The sequence below is a fragment of the Cherax quadricarinatus genome, chromosome 3 (genome assembly GCF_038502225.1).
Source record: "Cherax quadricarinatus isolate ZL_2023a chromosome 3, ASM3850222v1, whole genome shotgun sequence".
NCBI lineage: Eukaryota > Metazoa > Arthropoda > Malacostraca > Decapoda > Parastacidae > Cherax > Cherax quadricarinatus.
In genome coordinates, this window is record NC_091294.1 from 19,237,684 (window position 1) to 19,257,492 (window position 19,809).

At 47.4% G+C, this 19,809-nt stretch overlaps 1 protein-coding gene across 1 annotated transcript; it reads left to right on the top strand.

The window, feature by feature from the left end:
* The first annotated feature begins 1,159 nt into the window (after positions 1-1,159).
* On the top strand, positions 1,160-1,802 carry LOC138853836 (uncharacterized). Its single transcript, XM_070093138.1, has 2 exons — positions 1,160-1,284; positions 1,490-1,802. Exons 1-2 carry the CDS (start codon positions 1,160-1,162, stop codon positions 1,800-1,802), a joined length of 438 nt encoding a protein of 145 aa, XP_069949239.1.
* The last annotated feature ends 18,007 nt before the right edge of the window (positions 1,803-19,809 follow it).

The window sequence follows — 19,809 nt, forward strand, 5'->3', positions numbered from 1 at the left end:
GCTCTGTTTTTCTCCAACAACTGGCAAAGTTTACTGCTTTCCCTGCAAACTTACGGCTACAGGCACTGAAAAGAGCCAATTATCAACTGAAGGATTTTATGACTGGAAGCATAGCAACGAAAGGATAGTTGTTCATGAAAAATGAAAGTCCCATCTAGAATCGATCATCATTCTTGCAGAACGAGGGAAGATACATGGCAGAGTTGATCAGGACCTAGCAAAGCAAGAAGCAGAATTATTGGTACATATAAGTTTATCATGCGTGTTGTGAGTACTATCAGATTTATTGCTGAACGTGGACTAGCTTTCCGAGGCACAGATGAAGTGATTGGCTCGTAAACAAATGGAAATTATCTGGGCATATTGGAACTGCTTTCGGAGTATAACCCATTTTTTGTAGCTCACATCAAAATGCATGTGAGTAGAGGACGAGGTCACGTAAGTTATCTCTCATCCACAATATGTGAGGAGATCATTGGAATAATGGGCAAACTTATGCTGAAAGAAATTATAAAAAGAATAAAGAAATCAAAATATTATTCAGTTTGAGTTGATTCAACCCCAGATGACACTCACATTGATCAGCTAACTTTGGTCATACACTATATAGAAGGCATATTGCCGAAGGAAAGGTTCCTGATATTCATGGATAATCGCAGTCACACTGGTGCTGTTATGGCCAATGTACTGCTAGAGTTTTTGGAAAGTCTTAACATTGATATAAAAACTGTATAGGGCAGGTATATGATGCTGCTGTAAATATGAGCGGAAAATACAGAGGAATGTAAGCCCTTATTAAAGAAAGAAATCCATTGTCAGAGTTTGTGCCATGTTGCAGACATTCTCTTAATTTAGTTGGAAAAACAGCAGCCAATACATATACGGTAGCTCTTCACTACTTTAATATCGTTCAGCAACTGTAAGTGTTTTTCACAGCATCTACATCACGCTATACTACTCTCAAAGACAAATTAACGCAAGCACATAAACAGCTGTACGTGCCTAAACAACTATGTGAAACTCGTTGGTCTTGCAGAACTGATGCAACAAAAGCCATTGTGCAGGTTACAGCGAGATAAAAGAGGCTCTTAATAACATCTTGACCGATGAGGAAAACAAGGTTGTGGACCGACATAAAGCTAGTAATCTCTGTGAGAATATGGGTAAATTAGAAACTGCAGTTTATGCTTCATTCTGGAATGAAATTTTGGAAAGATTCAATGCAGCAGATCACGTTCTACAAGATCCGAAAATGGTTCTCAGTACTGCAGTAAAATCACTTAAGTAAACTATACCACGGGTGGGGTTTGAACCCGCAGTCAGAATCTCAAAACTCCACTGGAGTTTTGTGACTCTCTGACTGCAGGTTCAAACCCCACCCGTGGTATGGTTTATTTGCAATCGTGTCATTATGGTTTCGTGAGTCAAATCACTTAAGTCTTTGAAAACATTCATTGAAACAGAGACACATTCAATGAATATAAAGAAGCTGGAACCAGACTGTGTGGAACAAGAGAGTTTACAGAAGTGTGAGAAATGTTGGTCTTAACACACTGGATTATGGTAAAGCAGAAGACTACCAGATGACTCCCAGGTTAAAGTTCCGTACACAACCCTTCATTCCAGTTATTGACCAATTTATTGAATCTCTAAGTAGCAGGACAGCTGCTTATGATGCTGTATGTGAGCGTATTGGATTCCTCTGTCATCTAGAAGATATAAATACCACTGAACTCAGTGAAGCTACAGCCAATCTTATCAATATCTATAACACAGACCTAGAACTCAGTCTTGAAGAATGAGTTACCTTTGTGTTACCTTTGTAAAACTTAACATGCAAGACTACAATGACAGTCAGCCTAAAGAACTCGACTTATACAAAATTTGGCTTGAAAGTGATTTAAAGGCAACTTTTGACAATGTTGAGATCTTGTTGAGGATTTACCAGGTATTGATGTCGAACTGTAGTGATGAACCAATATTGATGATGTCGAACTGTAGTGATGAACCAATATTGATGATGTCGAACTGTAGTGATGAACCAATATTTTTCAAGAACAGACTAAGAACATCAATGCGTCAAAGTTGTCTCTCCTGGTTGGCAATAATGAGTATTGAAAGTTGTCTCTCCTGGTTGGCAATAATGAGTATTGAAAGTTGTCTCTCCTGGTTGGCAATAATGAGTATTGAAAGTTGTCTCTCCTGGTTGGCAATAATGAGTATTGAAAGTTGTCTCTCCTGGTTGGCAATAATGAGTATAGAAAGTTGTCTCTCCTGGTTGGCAATAATGAGTATTGAAAGTTGTCTCTCCTGGTTGGCAATAATGAGTATAGAAAGTTGTCTCTCCTGGTTGGCAATAATGAGTATTGAAAGTTGTCTCTCCTGGTTGGCAATAATGAGTATAGACAGGTATATACAGTATAAACTGGACTGCCAAACAGTAGTTGAGTCAGTCATAAACTCCGTAAGCCGCCATCTTCACTTCAGTCATTCTGAGTTTACTGAAAAACACTAATAATTCAGAGTTTGTATTTGATTGTATCATTATTTTTGTAATAGTGAAAAAAATATAATCTTCATTATAAAACTTGTCTTATTAGAGTTTTATCTTTCTCGGTATCATGGGTGTGGTATCATGGGTGTGGTATTATGGGTGTGGTATCATGGGTGTGGTATCATGGGTGTGGTATCATGGGTGTGGTATTATGGGTGTGGTATCATGGGTGTGGTATCATGGGTGTGGTATCATGGGTATGGTATCATGGGTGTGGTATCATGGGTGTGGTATCATGGGTGTGGTATCATGGGTGTGGTATCATGGGTGTGGTATCATGGGTATGGTATCATGGGTGTGGTATCATGGGTGTGGTATCATGGGTGTGGTATCATGGGTGTGGTATCATGGGTGTGGTATCATGGGTGTGGTATCATGGGTGTGGTATCATGGGTGTGGTATCATGGGTGTGGTATCATGGGTGTGGTATTATGGGTGTGGTATCATGGGTGTGGTATCATGGGTGTGGTATTATGGGTGTGGTATCAAGGGTGTGGTATTATGGGTGTGGTATCATGGGTGTGGTATCATGGGTGTGGTATTATGGGTGTGGTATCATGGGTGTGGTATTATGGGTGTGGTATCATGGGTGTGGTATTATGGGTGTGGTATTATGGGTGTGGTATCATGGGTGTGATATTATGGGTGTGGTATCATGGGTGTGGTATCATGGGTGTGGTATCATGGGTGTGGTATCATGGGTGTGGTATTATGGGTGTGGTATCATGGGTGTGGTATCATGGGTGTGGTATCTTGGGTGTGGTATCATGGGTGTGGTATCATGGGTGTGGTATCATGGGTGTGGTATTATGGGTGTGGTATCATGGGTGTGGTATCATGGGTGTGGTATCTTGGGTGTGGTATCATGGGTGTGGTATCTTGGGTGTGGTATCATGGGTGTGGTATCATGGGTGTGGTATCATGGGTGTGGTATCTTGGGTGTGATATCATGGGTGTGGTATCATGGGTGTGGTATCATGGGTGTGGTATCATGGGTGTGGTATCATGGGTGTGGTATCATGGGTGTGGTATCATGGGTGTGGTATCATGGGTGTGGTATCTCGGGTGTGGTATCATGGGTGTGGTATCATGGGTGTGGTATCATGGGTGTGGTATCATGGGTGTGGTATCATGGGTGTGGTATCATGGGTGTGGTATCATGGGTATGGTATCATGGGTGTGGTATCATGGGTATGGTATCATGCGTGTGGTATCATGGGTGTGGTATCATGGGTGTGGTATCATGGGTGTGGTATCATGGGTGTGGTATCATGGGTGTGGTATCATGGGTGTGGTATCATGGGTGTGGTATCATGGGTGTGGTATCATGGGTATGGTATAATGGGTGTGGTATTATGGGTATGGTATCATGGGTGTGGTATCATGGGTGTGGTATCATGGGTGTGGTATCATGGGTGTGGTATCATGGGTGTGGTATCATGGGTATGGTATCATGGGTGTGGTATCATGGGTATGGTATCATGGGTGTGGTATCATGGATGTGGTATCATGAGTGTGGTATCATGGGTGTGGTATCATGGGTGTGGTATCATGGGTATGGTATCATGGGTGTGGTATCATGGGTGTGGTATCATGGGTATGGTATCATGGGTATGGTATCATGGGTGTGGTATCATGGGTATGGTATCATGGGTGTGGTATCATGGGTGTGGTATCATGGGTGTGGTATCATGGGTGTGGTATCATGGGTATGGTATCATGGGTGTGGTATCATGGGTGTGGTATCATGGGTGTGGTATCATGGGTGTGGTATCATGGGTGTGGTATCATGGGTGTGGTATCATGGGTGTGGTATCATGGGTGTGGTATCATGGGTGTGGTATTATGGGTGTGGTATCATGGGTGTGGTATCATGGGTGTGGTATTATGGGTGTGGTATCATGGGTGTGGTATTATGGGTGTGGTATCATGGGTGTGGTATCATGGGTGTGGTATTATGGGTGTGGTATCATGGGTGTGGTATTATGGGTGTGGTATCATGGGTGTGGTATTATGGGTGTGGTATTATGGGTGTGGTATCATGGGTGTGGTATTATGGGTGTGGTATCATGGGTGTGGTATCATGGGTGTGGTATCATGGGTATGGTATCATGGGTGTGGTATCATGGGTGTGGTATCATGGGTGTGGTATCATGGGTGTGGTATCATGGGTGTGGTATCATGGGTGTGGTATCTTGGGTGTGGTATCATAGGTGTGGTATCATGGGTGTGGTATCTTGGGTGTGGTATCATAGGTGTGGTATCATGGGTGTGGTATCATGGGTGTGGTATCATGGGTGTGGTATCATGGGTATGGTATCATGTGTGTGGTATCATGGGTGTGGTATCATGGGTGTGGTATCATGGGTGTGGTATCATGGGTGTGGTATCATGGGTGTGTTATCATGGGTATGGTATCATGGGTATGGTATCATGGGTGTGGTATCATGGGTGTGGTATCATGGGTGTGGTATCATGGGTGTGGTATCATGGGTGTGGTATCATGGGTGTGGTATCATGGGTATGGTATAATGGGTGTGGTATCATGGGTATGGTATCATAGGTGTGGTATCATGGGTGTGGTATCATGGGTGTGGTATCATGGGTGTGGTATCATGGGTGTGGTATCATGGGTGTGGTATCATGGGTGTGGTATCATGGGTATGGTATAATGGGTGTGGTATTATGGGTATGGTATCACAGGTGTGGTATTATGGGTGTGGTATCATGGGTGTGGTATCATGGGTGTGGTATCATGGGTGTGGTATCATGGGTGTGGTATTATGGGTGTGGTATCATGGGTGTGGTATCATGGGTGTGGTATTATGGGTGTGGTATCATGGGTGTGGTATTATGGGTGTGGTATCATGGGTGTGGTATCATGGGTGTGGTATCATGGGTATGGTATCATGGGTGTGGTATCATGGGTGTGGTATCATGGGTGTGGTATCATGGGTGTGGTATCATGGGTGTGGTATCATGGGTATGGTATCATGGGTGTGGTATCAGGGGTGTGGTATATCATGGGTGTGGTATCATGGGTGTGGTATTATGGGTGTGGTATCATGGGTGTGGTATCATGGGTGTGGTATCATGGGTGTGGTATCATGGGTGTGGTATCATGGGTGTGGTATCATGGGTGTGGTATCATGGGTGTGGTATCATGGGTGTGGTATCATGGGTGTGGTATCATGGGTGTGGTATCATGGGTGTGGTATCATGGGTGTGGTATCATGGGTGTGGTATCATGGGTGTGGTATCATGGGTGTGGTATCATGGGTGTGGTATCATGGGTGTGGTATCATGGGTGTGGTATTATGGGTGTGGTATCATGGGTGTGGTATTATGGGTGTGGTATTCATGGGTGTGGTATCATGGGTGTGGTATTATGGGTGTGGTATCATGGGTGTGGTATCATGGGTGTGGTATCATGGGTATGGTATCATGGGTGTGGTATCATGGGTGTGTTATCATGTGGTATCATGGGTATGGTATCATGGGTGTGGTATCATGGGTGTGGTATCATGGGTGTGGTATCATGGGTGTGGTATCATGGGTGTGGTATCATGGGTGTGGTATCATGGGTGTGGTATCATGGGTGTGGTATCATGGGTGTGGTATCATGGGTGTGGTATCATGGGTGTGGTATCATGGGTGTGGTATCATGGGTGTGGTATCATGGGTGTGGTATTATGGGTGTGGTATCATGGGTGTGGTATCATGGGTGTGGTATTATGGGTGTGGTATCATGGGTGTGGTATTATGGGTGTGGTATCATGGGTGTGGTATTATGGGTGTGGTATTATGGGTGTGGTATCATGGGTGTGGTATTATGGGTGTGGTATCATGGGTGTGGTATCATGGGTGTGGTATCATGGGTATGGTATCATGTGGTGTGGTATCATGGGTGTGGTATCATGGGTGTGGTATCATGGGTGTGGTATCATGGGTGTGGTATCATGGGTGTGGTATCATGGGTGTGGTATCATGGGTGTGGTATCATGGGTGTGGTATCATGGGTGTGGTATCATGGGTGTGGTATCATGGGTGTGGTATCATGGGTGTGGTATCATGGGTGTGGTATCATGGGTGTGGTCTCATGGGAGAGGTATCATTGGTGTGGTATCATGGGTGTGGTATCATGGGTGTGGTATCATGGGTGTGGTATCATGGGTGTGGTATCATGGGTGTGGTATCATGGGTGTGGTATCATGGGTGTGGTATCATGGGTGTGGTATCATGGGTGTGGTATCATGGGTGTGGTATCATGGGTGTGGTATCATGGGTGTGGTATCATATGGGTGTGGTATCATGGGTGTGGTATCATGGGTGTGGTATCATGGGTGTGGTATCATGGGTGTGGTATCATGGGTGTGGTATCATGGGTGTGGTATCATGGGTGTGGGATCATGGGTGTGGTATCATGGGTGTGGTATCATGGGTGTGGTATCATGGGTGTGGTATCATGGGTGTGGTATCATGGGTGTGGTATCATGGGTGTGGTATCATGGGTGTGGTATCATGGGTGTGGTATCATGGGTGTGGTATCATGGGTGTGGTATCATGGGTGTGGTATCATGGGTGTGGTATCATGGGTGTGGTATCATGGGTGTGGTATCATGGGTGTGGTATCATGGGTGTGGTATCATGGGTGTGGTATCATGGGTGTGGTATCATGGGTGTGGTATCATGGGTGTGGTATCATGGGTGTGGTATCATGGGTGTGGTATCATGGGTGTGGTATCATGGGTGTGGTATCATGGGTGTGGTATCATGGGTGTGGTATTATGGGTGTGGTATCATGGGTGTGGTATCATGGGTGTGGTATCATGGGTGTGGTATCATGGGTGTGGTATCATGGGTGTGGTATCATGGGTGTGGTATCATGGGTGTGGTATCATGGGTGTGGTATCATGGGTGTGGTATCATGGGTGTGGTATCATGGGTGTGGTATCATGGGTGTGGTATCATGGGTGTGGTATCATGGGGTGGTATCATGTGTATCATGGGTGTGGTATCATGGGTGTGGTATCATGGGTGTGGTATCATGGGTGTGGTATCATGGGTGTGGTATCATGGGTGTGGTATCATGGGGTGGTATCATGGGTGTGTTATCATGGGTGTGGTATCATGGGTGTGGTATCATGGGTGTGGTATCATGGGTGTGGTATCATGGGTGTGGTATCATGGGTGTGGTATCATGGGTGTGGTATCATGGGTGTGGTATCATGGGTGTGGTATCATGGGTGTGGTATCATGGGTGTGGTATCATGGGTGTGGTATCATGGGTGTGGTATCATGGGTGTCGTATCGGTGTGGTATCATGGGTGTGGTATCATGGGTGTGGTATCATGGGTGTGGTATCATGGGTGTGGTATCATGGGTGTGGTATCATGGGTGTGGTATCATGGGTGTGGTATCATGGGTGTGGTATCATGTGGTATGTGGTATCATGGGTGTGGTATCATGGGTGTGGTATCATGGGTGTGGTATCATGGGTGTGGTATCATGGGTGTGGTATCATGGGTGTGGTATCATGGGTGTGGTATCATGGGTGTGGTATCATGGGTGTGGTATCATGGGTGTGGTATCATGGGTGTGGTATCATGGGTGTGGTATCATGGGTGTGGTATCATGGGTGTGGTATCATGGGTGTGGTATCATGGGTGTGGTATCATGGGTGTGGTATCATGGGTATGGTATCATGGGTGTGGTATCATGGGTGTGGTATCATGGGTGTGGTATCATGGGTGTGGTATCATGGGTGTGGTATCATGGGTATGGTATCATGGGTGTGGTATCATGGGTATGGTATCATGGGTGTGGTATCATGGATGTGGTATCATGAGTGTGGTATCATGGGTGTGGTATCATGGGTGTGGTATCATGGGTATGGTATCATGGGTGTGGTATCATGGGTGTGGTATCATGGGTATGGTATCATGGGTATGGTATCATGGGTGTGGTATCATGGGTATGGTATCATGGGTATGGTATCATGGGTGTGGTATCATGGGTGTGGTATCATGGGTGTGGTATCATGGGTGTGGTATCATGGGTGTGGTATCATGGGTATGGTATCATGGGTGTGGTATCATGGGTGTGGTATCATGGGTGTGGTATCATGGGTGTGGTATCATGGGTGTGGTATCATGGGTGTGGTATCATGGGTGTGGTATCATGGGTGTGGTATCATGGGTGTGGTATCATGGGTGTGGTATTATGGGTGTGGTATCATGGGTGTGGTATCATGGGTGTGGTATTATGGGTGTGGTATCATGGGTGTGGTATTATGGGTGTGGTATCATGGGTGTGGTATCATGGGTGTGGTATTATGGGTGTGGTATCATGGGTGTGGTATTATGGGTGTGGTATCATGGGTGTGGTATTATGGGTGTGGTATTATGGGTGTGGTATCATGGGTGTGGTATTATGGGTGTGGTATCATGGGTGTGGTATCATGGGTGTGGTATCATAGGTATGGTATCATGGGTGTGGTATCATGGGTGTGGTATCATGGGTGTGGTATCATGGGTGTGGTATCATGGGTGTGGTATCATGGGTGTGGTATCTTGGGTGTGGTATCATAGGTGTGGTATCATGGGTGTGGTATCTTGGGTGTGGTATCATAGGTGTGGTATCATGGGTGTGGTATCATGGGTGTGGTATCATGGGTGTGGTATCATGGGTATGGTATCATGTGTGTGGTATCATGGGTGTGGTATCATGGGTGTGGTATCATGGGTGTGGTATCATGGGTGTGGTATCATGGGTGTGTTATCATGGGTGTGGTATCATGGGTATGGTATCATGGGTGTGGTATCATGGGTGTGGTATCATGGGTGTGGTATCATGGGTGTGGTATCATGGGTGTGGTATCATGGGTGTGGTATCATGGGTATGGTATAATGGGTGTGGTATCATGGGTATGGTATCATGGGTGTGGTATGATGGGTGTGGTATCATGGGTGTGGTATCATGGGTGTGGTATCATGGGTGTGGTATCATGGGTGTGGTATCATGGGTGTGGTATCATGGGTATGGTATAATGGGTGTGGTATTATGGGTATGGTATCACAGGTGTGGTATCATGGGTGTGGTATCATGGGTGTGGTATCATGGGTGTGGTATCATGGGTGTGGTATCATGGGTGTGGTATCATGGGTGTGGTATCATGGGTATGGTATCATGGGTGTGGTATCATGGGTATGGTATCATGGGTGTGGTATCATGGGTGTGGTATCATGGGTGTGGTATCATGGGTGTGGTATCATGGGTGTGGTATCATGGGTGTGGTATCATGGGTGTGGTATCATGGGTATGGTATCATGCGTGTGGTATCATGGGTGTGGTATCATGGGTGTGGTATCATGGGTGTGGTATCATGGGTGTGGTATCATGGGTGTGGTATCATGGGTGTGGTATCATAGGTGTGGGATCATGGGTGTGGTATCATGGGTGTGAGATGATGGGTGTGATATCAGGGGTGTGGTATCATGGGTGTGGTATCATGGGTGTGGTATCATGGGTGTGGTATCATGGGTGTGGTATCATGGGTATGGTATCATGGGTGTGGTATCATGGGTGTGGTATCATGGGTGTGGTATCATGGGTGTGGTATCATGGGTGTGGTATCATGGGTGTGGTATCATGGGTGTGGTATCATGGGTGTTGTATCATGGGTATGGTATCATGGGTGTGGTATCATGGGTGTGGTATCATGGGTGTGGTATCATGGGTGTGGTGTCATGGGTGTGGTATCATGGGTGTGGTATCATGGGTATGGTATAATGGGTGTGGTATCATGGGTATGGTATCATGGGTGTGGTATCATGGGTGTGGTATCATGGGTATGGTATAATGGGTGTGGTATCATGGGTATGGTATCATGGGTGTGGTATCATGGGTGTGGTATCATGGGTGTGGTATCATGGGTGTGGTATCATGGGTATGGTATCATGGGTGTGGTATCATGGATATGGTATCATGGGTGTGGTATCATGGATGTGGTATCATGAGTGTGGTATCATGGGTATGGTATCATGGGTGTGGTATCATGGGTGTGGTATCATGGGTGTGGTATCATGGGTGTGGTATCATGGGTGTGGTGTCATGGGTGTGGTATCATGGGTGTGGTATCATGGGTATGGTATGCATGTGGTATCATGGGTGTGGTATCATGGGTGTGGTATCATGGGTGTGGTATAATGGGTGTGGTATCATGGGTGTGGTATCATGGGTGTGGTATCATGGGTGTGGTATCATGGGTGTGGTATCATGGGTGTGGTATCATGGGTGTGGTATCATGGGTGTGGTATCATAGGTGTGGGATCATGGGTGTGGTATCATGGGTGTGGTATTATGGGTGTGATATCATGGGTGTGGTGTCATGGGTGTGGTATCATGGGTGTGGTATCATGGGTGTGGTATCATGGGTGTGGTATAATGGGTGTGGTATCATGGGTGTGGTATCAAGGGTGTGGTATCATGGGTGTGGTATCATGGGTGTGGTATCATGGGTGTGGTATCATGGGTGTGGTATCATGGGTATGGTATCATGCGTGTGGTATCATGGGTGTGGTATCATGGGTGTGGTATCATGGGTGTGGTATCATGGGCGTGGTATCATGGGTGTGGTATCATGGGTGTGGTATCATAGGTGTGGGATCATGGGTGTGGTATCATGGGTGTGGTATTATGGGTGTGATATCATGGGTGTGGTATCATGGGTGTGGTATCATGGGTGTGGTATCATGGGTGTGGTATCATGGGTGTGGTATCATGGGTGTGGTATCATGGGTATGGTATCATGGGTGTGGTATCATGGGTGTGGTATCATGGGTGTGGTATCATGGGTGTGGTATCATGGGTGTGGTATCATGGGTGTGGTATCATGGGTGTGGTATCATGGGTGTTGTATCATGGGTATGGTATCATGGGTGTGGTATCATGGGTGTGGTATCATGGGTGTGGTATCATGGGTGTGGTATCATGGGTGTGGTATCATGGGTATGGTATCATGGGTGTGGTATCACGGGTATGGTATCATGGGTGTGGTATCATGGGTGTGGTATCATGGGTGTGGTATCATCGGTGTGGTATCATGGGTGTGGTATCATGGGTGTGGTATCATGGGTGTGGTATCATGGGTATATCATGGGTGTGGTATCATGGGTGTGGTATCATGGGTGTGGTATCATGGGTATGGTATCATGGGTGTGGTATCATAGGTGTGGTATCATGGGTGTTGTATCATGGGTGTGGTATCATGGGTGTGGTATCATGGGTGTGGTATCATGGGTGTGGTATCATGGGTATGGTATCATGGGTGTGGTATCATAGGTGTGGTATCATGGGTGTGGTATCTTGGGTGTGGTATCATGGGTGTGGTATCATGGGTGTGGTATCATGGGTGTGGTATCATGGGTGTGGTATCATGGGTATGGTATCATGTGTGTGGTATCATGGGTGTGGTATCATGGGTGTGGTATCATGGGTGTGGTATCATGGGTGTGGTATCATGGGTGTGTTATCATGGGTGTGGTATCATGGGTATGGTATCATGGGTGTGGTATCATGGGTGTGGTATCATGGGTGTGGTATCATGGGTGTGGTATCATGGGTGTGGTATCATGGGTGTGGTATCATGGGTGTGGTATCATGGGTGTGGTATCATGGGTGTGGTATTATGGGTGTGGTATCATGGGTGTGGTATCATGGGTGTGGTGTCATGGGTGTGGTATCATGGGTGTGGTATCATGGGTGTGGTATCATGGGTGTGGTATCATGGGTGTGGTTTCATGGGTGTGGTATCATGGGCATGGGATAATGGATGTGGGATGATGGGTGTGGGATGATGGGTGTGGGATCATGGGTGTGGGGTCATGGATGTAGGATCATAGGCGTAGGATCATGGGTGTGGGATCATGGATGTGAGATCATAGGCGTAGGATCATGGGTGTGGGATCATGGGTGTGTGATCATGGGTGTGGTATCATGGATTTGGTATCATGGGTATGGAATCATGGGTGTGGGATCATGGGTGTTGGATCATCAAAGTGGGATCATGGGTGTGAGATGATGGGTGTGGTATCATGGGTGTGGGATGATGGGTGTGGGATGATGGGTGTGGGATGATGGGTGTGGGATGATGGGTGTGGGATGACGGGTGTGGGATCATGGGCGTAGGATCATGGGTGTGGGATGATGTGCGTGGGATCATGGATGTGGGATCATGGGTGTAGGATCATGGGTGTGGGATCATGGGAGTGGGATCATGGGTGTGGGATCATGGGTGTGGGATCATGGGTGTGGAATCATGGGTTTGGGATCATGGGTGTGGGATCATTGTTGTGGGATCATGGGTGTGGGAACATGGATGTGGGATGATGGGCGTAGGATCATGGATGTGGGATCATGAATGTGGGATCATGGGCGTAGGATAATTTACGTGGGATCATGGATGTGGGATCATGGGCGTAGGATCATGGGTGTGGGATCATGGGAGTGGGATCGTGGGTGTGGGATCATGGGTGTGGGATCATGCATGTGGAATCATAGGTTTGGGATCATGGGTGTGGGATCATTGTTGTGGGATCATGGGTGTGGGAACATGGATGTGGGATGATGGGCATAGGATCATGGGTGTGGGATCATGGATGTGGGATCATGGGCATAGGATCATGGCTGTGGGATCATGAGTGTGGGAGCATGGATGTGGGATCATGGACGTAGGATCATGGGCGTGAAATAATGGATGTGGGATCATGGGCGTAGCATCATGGATGTGGGATCATTGGTGTGGGATCATGGATGTGGGATCATGGGTGTAGGATCATGGGTGTGGTATCATGGGCATGGGATCATGGATGTGGGATCATGGGCGTAGGATCATGGGTGTGGGATCATGGGCGTGGGATCATAGATGTGGGATCATGGGCGTAGGATCATGGGCGTAGGATCATGGGTGTGGGATCATGGCCGTGGGATTATGGATGATGGATCATGGGAGTGGGATCATAATTGTGGGATCATGGGTGTGGGATTATGTGTGTGGGATCATGGGTGTGGGATCATTGGTATGGTATCATGGGTATGGCATTATTGTGTGGGATCATGGGTGTGGGATCATCAATGTGGGATCACGGGTGTGAGATGTGGTATCATGGGTATGATATCATGGGTGTTGGATCATGGGTGTGTGATCATGGGTGTGGTATCATGGGTATGGTATCATGGGCAGGGTATCATGGGTGTGGGATCATGGGTGTTGGATCATCAATGTGGGATCATGGGTGTGAGATGATGGGTGTGGTATCATGGGTGTGGGATGATGGGTGTGGGATGATGGGTGTGAGACGATGGGTGTGGGATCATGGGTGTGGGATCATGGGTGTGGGATCATGGGTGTGGGATCATGGGTGTGGGATCATGGGTGTGGGATCATGGGCGTGGGATCATGGATGAGGGATCATGGGCGTAGGATCATGGGTGTGGGATCATGGATGTGGGATCATGGGCGTAGGATCATGGGTATGGGATCATGGATGTGGGATCATGGGCGTAGGATCATGGGTGTGGGATCATGGATGTGGGATCATGGATGTGGGATCATGGGCGTAGGATCATGGGTGTGGGATCATCGGCCTGGGATCATTTATGTGGGATCATGGGCGTAGGATCATGGGTGTGGGATCATGGATGTGGGATCATGGGCGTAGGATCATGGGCGTGGGATAATGGATGTGGGATCATGGGCGTAGGATAATGGGTGTGGGATCATGGGTGTGGAATCATGGATGTGGGGATCATGGGCGTAGGATCATAAGGGTGTGGGATCATGGGCGTGGGATCATGGATGTAGGATCATGGGCGTAGGATCATGGGTGTGGGACGATGGGCGTGGGATCATGGATGTGGGATCATGGGCGTAGGATCATGGGTGTGGGATCATGGGTGTGGGATCATGGGCGTGGGATCATGGATGAGGGATCATGGATGTGGGAACATGGGCGTGGGATCATGGGTGTGGGATTATGGGTGTAGGATCATGGGTGTGGGATCATTGGTATGGTATCATGGGTATGGTATCATGGGTGTGGGATCATGGGTGTGTGATCATGGGTGTGGTATCATGGGTATGGTATCATGGGTATGATATCATGGGTGTGGGATCATGGGTATGGGATCATGGGTGTGGGATCATGGGTGTGAGATGATGGGTGTGTTATCATGGGTGTGGGATGATGGGTGTGGGATGATGGGTGTGGGATGATGGGTGTGGGATGATGGGTGTGCGATAATGGGTGTGGGATCATGGTTGTGGGATCATGGGTGTGGGATGATGGGCGTAGGATCATGGGTGTGGGATGATGGGCGTGGGATCATGGATGTGGGATCATGGGCGTAGGATCATGGGTGTGGGATCATGGATGTGGGATCATGGGCGTTGGATCATGGGTGTGGGATCATGGATGTGGGATCATGGATGTGGTATCATGGGCGTAGGATCATGGGTGTGGGATCATGAGCGTTGGATCATGGATGTGTGATCATGGGCGTAGGATCATGGGTGTGGGATCATGGATGTGGGATCATGGGCGTAGGATCATGGGCGTGGGAAAATGGAAGTGGGATCATGGGCGTAGGATAATGGGTGTGGGATCATGGGTGTGGAATCATGGATGTGGGATCATGGGCATAGGATCGTGGGTGTGGGATCATGGGCGTGGGATCATGGATGTAGGATCATGGGCGTAGGATCATGGGTGTGGGATAATGGGCGTGGGATCATGGATGTGGGATCATGGCATAGGATCATGGGTGTGGGATCATGGGTGTGGGATCATGGGCGTGGGATCATGGATGAGGGATCATGGGCGTGGGAACATGGGTGTGGGATCATGGGCGTGGGATTATTGGTGTGGGATCATAGGTGTGGGATCATTGGTATGGTATCATGGGTATGGTATCATGGGCGTGGGATCATGGGTGTGGGATCATGGGTGTGAGATGTGGTATCATGGGTGTGGTATCATGGGTGTGGGATCATGGGTGTGTGATCATGGGTGTGGTATCATGGGTATGGTATCATGGGTATGGTATCATGGGTGTGGGATCATGGGTGTGGGATCATCAATGTGGGATGATGGGTGTGAGATGATGGGTGTGGTATCATGGGTGTGGGATGATGGGTGTGAGATGATGGGTGTGGGATGATGGGTGTGGGATGATGGGTGTGGGATGATGGGTGTGGGATCATGGGTGTGGGATCATGCATGTGGGATCATGGGCGTAGGATCATGGGCGTGTGATTATGGATGTGGGATCATGAGCGTAGGATCATGGATTTGGGATCATGGATGTGGGATCATGGGCGTAGGATCATGGGTGTGGGATCATGGATGTGGGATCATGGATGTGGGATCATGGGCGTATGATCATGGGTGTGGGATCATGGATGTGGGATCATTGGCGTAGAATCATGGGTGTGGGATCATGGGTGTGGGATCATAGATGTGGGATCATGGGCGTAGGATCATGGGTGTGGGATCATGGGTGTGGGATCATGGGCGTGGGATCATGGATGTGGGATCATGGGCGTGGGATCATGGGTGTGGGATCATGGGTGTGGGATCATGGGTGTGGGATCATCGGTGTGGGTTCATGGGTGTGGGATCATGAGTGTGGGATCATGGGTGTGGGATCATGGGTGTGGTATCATGGGTGTGGGATCATGGGCGTAGGATCATGGGTGTGGAATCATGGACGTGGGATCATGGGCATAGGATCATGGGTGTGGGATCATGGATGTGGGATCATGGGCGTAGGTTTATGGGTGTGGGATCATGGGCGTTGGATCGTGGATGTGAGATCATGGGCGTAGGATCATGGGTGTGGGATTATGGGCGTAGGATCATGGTTGTGGGATCATGGGTGTGGGATCATGGGCGTAGGATCATGGGTGTGGGATCATGGGCGTGGGATGATGGATGTGGGATCATCAGCGTAGGATCATGGGTGTGGGATCATGGGTGTAGGATCATGGGCGTGTGATCATGGATGTGGGATCATGGATATGGTATCATGTGTGGGGGTTCATGGTGTATGATCATGGGTGTGGAATTATGGGTGTGGGATCATGGGTGTGGGATCATGGGTGTGGGATCATGGGTGTGGGATCATGGGTGTGGGATCATGGGTGTGGGATCTTGGGCGTAGGATCATGGGTGTATGATCATGGGTGTATGATCATGGGCGTGTGATCATGGATGTGGGATCATGGGCGTGGGATCATGGGTGTGGGATCATATGTGTGGGATCATGGGTGTGGGATCATGGGTGGTGGATCATGGGTGTGGGATCATGGGTGTGGGATCACGGGTGTGGGATCATGGGTGTGGGATCATGGGTGTGGGATCATGGGTGTGGGATCATGGGTGTGGGATCATATGTGTGGGATCATGGGTGTGGGATCATGGGTGTGGGATCATATGTGTGGGATCATGGGTGTGGGATCATGGGTGGTGGATCATGGGTGTGGGATCATGGGTGTGGGATCATATGTGTGGGATCATGGGTGTGGGATCATGGGTGGTGGATCATGGGTGTGGGATCATGGGTGTGGGATCACGGGTGTGGGATCATGGGTGTGGGATCATGGGTTTGGGATCATGGGTGTGGGATCATGGGTGTGGATCATGGGTGTGGTAGGGTTACGTGAAAATAACGTTAGGTTCATAAAAAAAATTCTCACTGAATATGTGGCCCCCACAAGATGCGGTTCCCCAGGGCCCCCACAAGATGCGGCGCCCCAGGGCCCCCACAACCCTTAATCCGGCCCCAAATGGCAGTACCAGGCTTACAAAGAGTATGTCTCCCTAAGACTTCAGAGAGTGAACGATCTAGAGTTGTCTGGATTCTTGAGATAACCAGCAGTGACGACGGTCGTTTCCTCACATACAGGAAACTTCACAAGGTGGCTTACATGTGCCGTCCCTTCTACATGGTATATGATTTCTAACTCTGGCTTCCACTTTCCTATAAGTTTCTCATACAAATTCCTTTGTAGCATTTCCTGGTCGTCGTCCGCTTGTGTTCTCATCATTAGTTTCACGTCACGTCGTCTTCCTCATGTTATATGTTATGCACGTACATAAGAACCGGCCCTAGGACTGATCCTTGTGGAGCCCCACTCGTCAAACGCACCCATTCTTACACATCGTCCCAATCACTCGCTGTTTCCTTCCTGTCAGGTGTTACTGTTTTGTGTTGTCACCGTGAGTGAGGTGTATTGTCACGGTGACTGAGGTGTGTTGTTACTGTGACTGAGGTGTGTTGTTACTGTGACTGAGGTGTGTTGTTACTGTGACTGAGGCGTGTTGTTACTGTGACTGAGGTGTGTTGTTACTGTGACTGAGGTGTGTTGTTACTGTGACTGAGGTGTGTTGTTACTGTGACTGAGGTGTGTTGTTACTGTGACTGAGGTGTGTTGTTACTGTGACTGAGGTGTGTTGTTACTGTGACTGAGGCGTGTTGTTACTGTGACTGAGGTGTGTTGTTACTGTGACTGAGGTGTGTTGTTACTGTGACTGAGGTGTGTTGTTACTGTGACTGAGGTGTTTTGTTACTGTGACTGAGGTGTGTTGTTACTGTGACTGAGGCGTGTTGTTACTGTGACTGAGGTGTGTTGTTACTGTGACTGAGGTGTTTTGTTACTGTGACTGAGGTGTGTTGTTACTGTGACTGAGGCGTGTTGTTACTGTGACTGAGGTGTGTTGTTACTGTGACTGAGGTGTGTTGTTACTGTGACTGAGGCGTGTTGTTACTGTGACTGAGGCGTGTTGTTACTGTGACTGAGGTGTGTTGTTACTGTGACTGAGGTGTGTTGTTACTGTGACTGAGGCGTGTTGTTACTCACTCACTCATTTACATTATGGGTTTGAATCAAGATTGCTTCCCGTGCACAGCTTATTCATTCTCATCTCTTCCCAGGTCAAAGACAGAACCCAGCAGGTCATATCTTCACGAAGTCTGTTTGCCATTTTCAGCGTCATTTCCGTGTTAAGTGACACAATATTATTAAACAATGACTAGTTTTATTCTCGGATCATTTTGTCTGTAGACAAGTGTAATTAAACCAGTATGGTTTGCCGTAGACCATGTTATAACATCTACATTAGCGCACAATGAAATTAAATGGGTTTTTAATTATGAAATACGCAGAATTATAGGTGAGAGGGAGAGAGGTAACATTAATGTTAATGTTACATCACATTCCTCATTTTCCTGTGCCAGAGATTACTCACAATTCTCAGTATTGATGAGTTAAGTTTGTAAATCATGAGTATCCATCATATTGGTTAGGCTCCAGGTGAGTCAAGCCTAACTTCCCACACCACTGCACGTTATTGACGCTGGTAATACACTGGCTGTGTTACTTGCTTCTTCCTCACACTCACTCACTCACAAGTCTCGTGACTTTATGTTGGCATATCAGAGCTGGGATGAGGTGTGGTATAGCAGAGGTGTGAGGGGTGTGGTATAGTGTGGTCTGGTTGACGTGTAAGGGTGAGGTTTAGTGTGGACTGGTTGAGGTGTGAGGGGTGTGGTATAGTGTGGTCTTGTTGACGTGTGAGGATGTGTCATGCATGACCATAGTCATGGTTCTGACTTGTGGCTGAGATGTTAGGTAGTGACGGATCAGTGAGGTGTCTACCACAACAAGTGTATCTTAACCTTGTAAGATTGGTTAATTCACTATCTCAATCAGGTCATTAAGGCTGCATATTGCGTGAACACCTGAATTTGGTATAACAGTAAGCTCTCAGTGTATATACCCCCAGAGATGTATACCTCTCACTGTACATATCCTGATCCTCATTAGATGTATCGTCCGCCCTCCCCCACTTCTTCCCATCAACCGTCCACAGGATCACTCAGGATGTGGCTGTTACACTACAGGCAATTTATGAGGAGCACCAGATTCTCAGACAGTGGCCGAGCACAGTACAATGCTTTCTGGTATTTGGGACATCACGTGCACTCACCCATTGTATACCATGTGTCTTCCTTCATAATAACGTGCATTACATATATAATATATATATATATATATATATATATATATATATATATATATATATATATATATATATATATATATATATATATATATATATATATATATGTATATACATATATATATATATATATATATATATATATATATATATATATATATATATATATATATA

What these genes read in the sequence shown, in the direction of transcription:
- LOC138853836 (XM_070093138.1), top strand. Translation starts at nt 1,160, where the DNA reads ATGGGTAAATTAGAAACTGCAGTTTATGCTTCATTCTGGAATGAAATT. An exon ending in ACTGCAGTAAAATCACTTAA is followed by an intron (nt 1,285 to 1,489) that starts GTAAACTATACC and finishes AATATAAAGAAG; the next exon opens with CTGGAACCAGACTGTGTGGA.